The 5,537-nt window shown below is 36.8% G+C and overlaps 1 protein-coding gene across 1 annotated transcript; it reads left to right on the top strand.

Annotated features, from left to right (window-relative positions):
* Positions 1–2,037: 2,037 nt before the first annotated feature.
* On the top strand, positions 2,038–5,322 carry LOC145770911 (uncharacterized). The gene is made up of 4 exons (XM_082582655.1): positions 2,038–2,066; positions 2,745–2,876; positions 3,221–3,436; positions 4,631–5,322. The coding sequence occupies exons 2-4, from the start codon at positions 2,771–2,773 to the stop codon at positions 5,320–5,322; spliced, it is 1,014 nt and encodes a 337-aa protein (XP_082438781.1). The 5' UTR covers positions 2,038–2,066; positions 2,745–2,770.
* Positions 5,323–5,537: the final 215 nt, after the last annotated feature.

Raw genomic sequence — 5,537 nt, 5'->3', positions numbered from 1 at the left:
CACTTTTCGACAATTTGGAAAGTGAGGAGAAATTTAACAATTGTTGTCCCGTGAGACAAAAATTTACCACTAGCGTTTGGCAACACTGATTTAATGTACTGCGCACTTTTGCTTTATAAAGATAAAATCTATCAACAACCAATAGGAGAGAACACTTGGTCAAGTACCTCCAAATATTTTAGTAACAAATAAGTTACCGTACATGCTTTTGTTACAAGAAACAATTGTAAAAATTTTATGTGGTAAATTCCCACACACCCAAAGCTAGTGATAAAATCTTTGCCTCATTTATTTTGCTGAAGACCAGTAGTTACCGATAAGACTCGCTCTGACGATTCCAAATTGCTGAGCTTCCGTTTCGCTATTTGCATGATGAAATACAAACCTCGGTGTTCCGTCGCCGTTTCTGCTGAAAATTGTTCGTTTCAAGTCGGCAAACATTGTAAGAAATATCTCGAAAGCAATAAGGCATTCCAATACGCTTCATTGTAATTCCAATTTGTATTCTTCGATGTGTAGCCTTGCCCTCTTGTAAGCGCTTGTCGTTGAGACTTCTCCAAATAAGCTGTTGAAGCCAACCATCGGTCGATTTCCAACAGAATTATCAATGCTTTGATCTACACACTTGTAGCATTGTTGGCGATACTCCACATTGGGATCTAACGCTGGTGTTGATTTTTCATGGATGGATTTTGATGCGGCAGAGCTGCTTTCGAAAAGTGAATTTAAAACAGTTGGTTGCTTGTAGGAAGAGTTAAAGATTTGCTCGAGACTATGACGCATTCTTACTCCGGTCATAATTACGATCGTGAAATGCGACTTCAGGCTATAATATGCATAGATGCACGCTAGTGTGGCTTTCCCAAACATGAAACATTGTGAAAAGTAAGCTTGAAAAACCTCAGCTAGCCGATGAGTGATTATTGGCCAATCAATCGCTCAACTTGCTACGTTTAACAACCTGCACTGGAATTGTGTTTCCTTGTTAAAATTTAGAACTAGAAGCCAATTTCCGGTGGTTCTGTGAATAAATGTGACAGCGTGGAAATAAATTCGCAGAGGATCAGCAAAAAAACAAACAATAAATTTGTTTGATTTGCCCATGAGTCCATTTAATATCTAGCGTAGTAGATCACAGCGTATAGCGTAGTAGACCACAGACAACAGCGTATTTGATGCTGTTAAAAAGTTCAATAGTTAGATTACTTTTCAAACAAAAGTTGTCACCTCTGTTAATCGCAAAGCAAGTTTTCAATCCAATAAAAACGAAATGATTAGCTTACACTACCCAGACAGCAAAATCCGTCATTTTTACATTGATTCAACGTCAGCAAATGTTAAATCAATGTAAAAGTGAGAAACGTGCTGTCAGGATACAGTATCTCAGTGCAGAGACATCCATTTCAGCAACTTTTTACATAAAAATTGCGCTACAAAGGTTTAGTTGAGCATTTGAAAAGTTGTTTTGCAAATACACTTGAAACCATTCTTATCCCTTTTCAAACAATGGTTCATCGTCTAAAATAAACAAAATCAAACCTCAACCTATTTACAAGCAGCAAAAAAGATTTGAAAAATTTCACACTATTGCAATTACGTGCAGGCAGACACAATCAGAGTTGAAATTGCATGGCAGCAGAGGTCGAAAGTGAAGAAAAGGTGTCGCGTTCTGATTTTTTTTTAATTTATGCCATGCTCACAGGGTGTGCGTTGTAGATTAGTTGGAAGATTCTAGTTCTCCTATTAGTTTTAGAAACCGAATCAAACTCGGAAATACCTTTGTAAGGGCGTTGCGATAGCGAGCAAGTTTATTACAGTTTGAAAGGTTTCATAGAATGCTGCATAATATTGGACTGGAAATGTGGAGTGGTTTGAAAAAAATAATTTTTAAAGTATTTGGTTTCGTTTCGACGAATTTCTTTTATCGGTTTTGTTTTGAAATATGTTTCTTTGTAAAGCATTTCTTTTTTCTTCGTTTGAAATATAACTAATTTTGTTTTGTTCTGAGCTTGGGCCGAAACGAAACGCACAAGAATATCAGACCGTAATCAAGGCCAACAAAACAGGTTTTTCATTTATAATGCAAAATAAATTTAAGATTCTACTTATTCTAGTTGTTTTCTTCTTTTAATTCGTATGAGGGTGGCAGCGAACTTCGTTGACCCTGTGGTCTTTCGCTGTCATCCGAGTACCAGCACTTTATTCAAAGTGTTCATTTATATATCCGTGTAGCTTAACTGATGTACTGTATATGTGCTACTGTGCTAGTACTAAAACAAATTAAAAAATCTGAATCTGCTATTTTACTTTTCACTGTAGGCTGCAGCCCCAGATGGCAAAACCAGTCATTTTTACATTGATTCAACGTCGATTTATATTGTTCACGACATACACAGAAGGTAAATCAATGTAAAAATGACAGATTTGGTGTCTGGGAGCTGCCTGATTTTCCACAACGGCTTTCAATTCATATTGTTCGTTGTGTTGATCATTCGCCTAGCACGAAGCCAAGGTTCAAGATTTGCTATTTACAGTACTTTTGAAAGGTTGCTTCCATTTATAGTAATAATAATAATAATGTTATGGTTTTATTTATTGTCGCACCAGAGCCGAAGGCGAAACCACTCGGCCACTGAGCTACTGTAGTTAATCATTCAAGTGATTTTTTGATGTTTTTTCTTAGGAAAGTATATCTTCTATCATCGCTCTAATGTTATTTTACAACTTTATACTTTTAATTTTAGTTTGAAACGAATTTTGGTTTGCGGCAATGGCTGAAATAACTGGTGTACCTCAAAAACAAAAGGAAAACGTCCCATGTCACAAAGAAAAAGAGAAAAACGGTTTGAAAAGAAGTCCAAATTGGAGTGTTACTGGTAAGAAACTAAAAACCAACAAACGTTAAGTAAATCATCTTGTAACAATTGGGAAAATTAACTATCGTAGGCAGAAACATCATTTTCTATCTATTTCTTTTGAGATGCCTAAATAACAGTGCGTTTTATATCTCAATTAACACCTGTTGCGCCTTTTATACGCTGCCAATATTTTGTATCAAAATTATTTTTGGTAGACCATTTCAGTTGTCCCCTTTCGACAAATCAATTAATTATATCCATTATACTGTATTATCAGTGTTTAGCTTTATACTTTCATTATCACCGGGAAAGAACTTAGATTTTTTTATAGCTGATTCTCTCAACACTGATTCATGTTGCAGAAGTCCAAACATTGTGTGATTTTGTGAAAGAGCACAAAACTAAGTTGTTTGGACTTGGCCAGGAAGGCAGCAAGAAGGGAATAAACGCTGCTAAAAAGAAACACTGGGAGCTGGCGGCTGCTATCATCAACGCCCAGTCGAATGCTAATCGTCATTGGAATCAAGTCAGAAAGAAGTGGAAAGACCTTTCCTATTTATTCAAAAACTCCAGGAAGGGTAATGGATGTTTCAAAACTTATGGATTAAGTCTAATTTTCATTTGTTAAACTACATTGTAAAGATAAAGCTTTGGTGGAGAGTTTGCTTTGTTGAACCATAGACAAACAAAACAAAGTAACCTTAACGGGTTTAACATGTTGTATTACAATAATTACACAGAGATATAACATAATTAAAAAAAATCAACTCAAACGTTATCGACAGTCCCAGGAGCACTTAACCCAAACTTAGCAACCAAAAGTGCAAAGAGCACATCGCCTCTTGTGAAACGTGCACTGACGATGTCACGATCGACCAGTTTAAAATCATCTTTCGAGGCAGATCTGAATTTCAGACTACGATCATGGAAGCCTTGAGAATCAAACGTAAAAATCCGTCTCTCAAACCGGCAGTTATTTGTCTGTGGCTCATCGTTCCTTTTGTGTGTGTTCTAATTGTTTGTCACATGCCTGTATTTTACACCTCATGTGATCTGTTTCCCGCCGTATAATTTACTCGTAATCATTCTTGTAGGCTATCACTTGTTTCAGTTTGTGCTTTTCAGTCCGGAGTGTCGTTAAAGTTACAGTGCATAGTCAAATTATCTTACAATTTTCAGTTTATGTAATTGCAGATTTAAGTAATTCCTGATGAGGTCACACGTCCGTGTCGAAAACGTTTGTTGTTTTTTTTTTAGTTAGGCTATGTCATATCTCTGTGTAATTGGCTACAACATGTTAAACCCGCTAAGATTACTTTGTTTTTTGGCTACACTGTAAAGAATAAGTAAACTGAAACGCAAGACAGTAAACCACCCAAGTGATTTGAAACTATAAGAGCTAATGTCGTCTTCTACTGTTACACCACATGCAGAATATAGGTTATGAGTCAAAATTTTTCTTGTGCTTAGCCTAAATATGAATATTTTTATGAGGCTTGGAGCGTGTTTGTGTTCACACAACAAGTAAAAACACTTTCACAAAATATAGCCTATTACATAATTTTATGAAATAGCAGTAGCCTGACCAACGTAGAAATATCGTTGAAATGAAAATAACGTTTTTTAATTGAAATGTGCAATTGGCCGACCCTGAGATTATTCCTATATTTTCTTAAGGCAGTTCGATGATACGCTATTTTTGATGATAATATTATTAATTCTATATAGATAACAGATATATAAATAATATATTTAATAAATAATATTTTCAGATGCGAACAATGCTGCAATCGATCAAAATGTAGCTGGAGATCAAGAAAAAGAATCAGAAACTGTAATACAGCTTTCTGACATCAACAACCTCAATTTCACGGACAGCAGCAATTCGAGTAGCTCTTCCGAAGCAAACTATTCCCCGCCTTCTGACGTCTCGGTGACGTCATCAGCAAGTGTACCGCATATGTCATCAGTTTGTGACATCGTTGTCAAGCCGGAGAAAGATTGCGTCATAGTCTCGGAGCAAATCTTTAATTCTTCCTACAAGCAACCAACTGTTTCAACATCACTTTCTGAAAGCAGCTCTGCCGCATCAAAACCCATCCATGAAAAATCAACACCAGCGTTAGCTCCCGATGTGGAGTATCGTCAACAATGTTATAAGTGTGTAGATCGAAGCATCGATACTTCTGTTGGAAATCGGCCGATGGTTGGCACTCACAGCCTACTTGGAGAAGGCTCAACAATAAGCGCTTACGAAAGGGCAAGGCTACACATCGAAGAAGACAAGTTGGAATTACAACGAAGCGTATTGGAATGCCTTCGAGATATTTCTTACAGTGTTCGCCGACTTGAAACGAACTATTTTCAGCAGAAACGTCGACGGAACACCGGGGTTTGTATTTCATCATGCAAATGGCGAAAACGGAAGCGCAGCCGTTCGGAATCGTCAGAGCGAGATTACTGATCACTGAAGGGTACTCGTGATATGTTGAAAAACAAGCTAGTACCAATTGTTAAAAAGTCATTTTGAAACAAAGCAGTCTGTAAAGGATCTGCACAGTTTTTTGCCATGTTGGACAATTTGGTTACAAACAGACTGATATCGTTTCTAGCACTAGTTGCTACGTTCATCTGATGAAATTGAAAGTAAAATTAACAACAAACAAGATGGTTTATTGC

Source organism: Aplidium turbinatum, chromosome 5 (genome assembly GCF_918807975.1).
Source record: "Aplidium turbinatum chromosome 5, kaAplTurb1.1, whole genome shotgun sequence".
NCBI classification, from domain to species: domain Eukaryota; kingdom Metazoa; phylum Chordata; class Ascidiacea; order Aplousobranchia; family Polyclinidae; genus Aplidium; species Aplidium turbinatum.
Note: the sequence above shows the minus strand (reverse complement) of the source record. Positions and strands in the feature narration are given on the sequence as shown.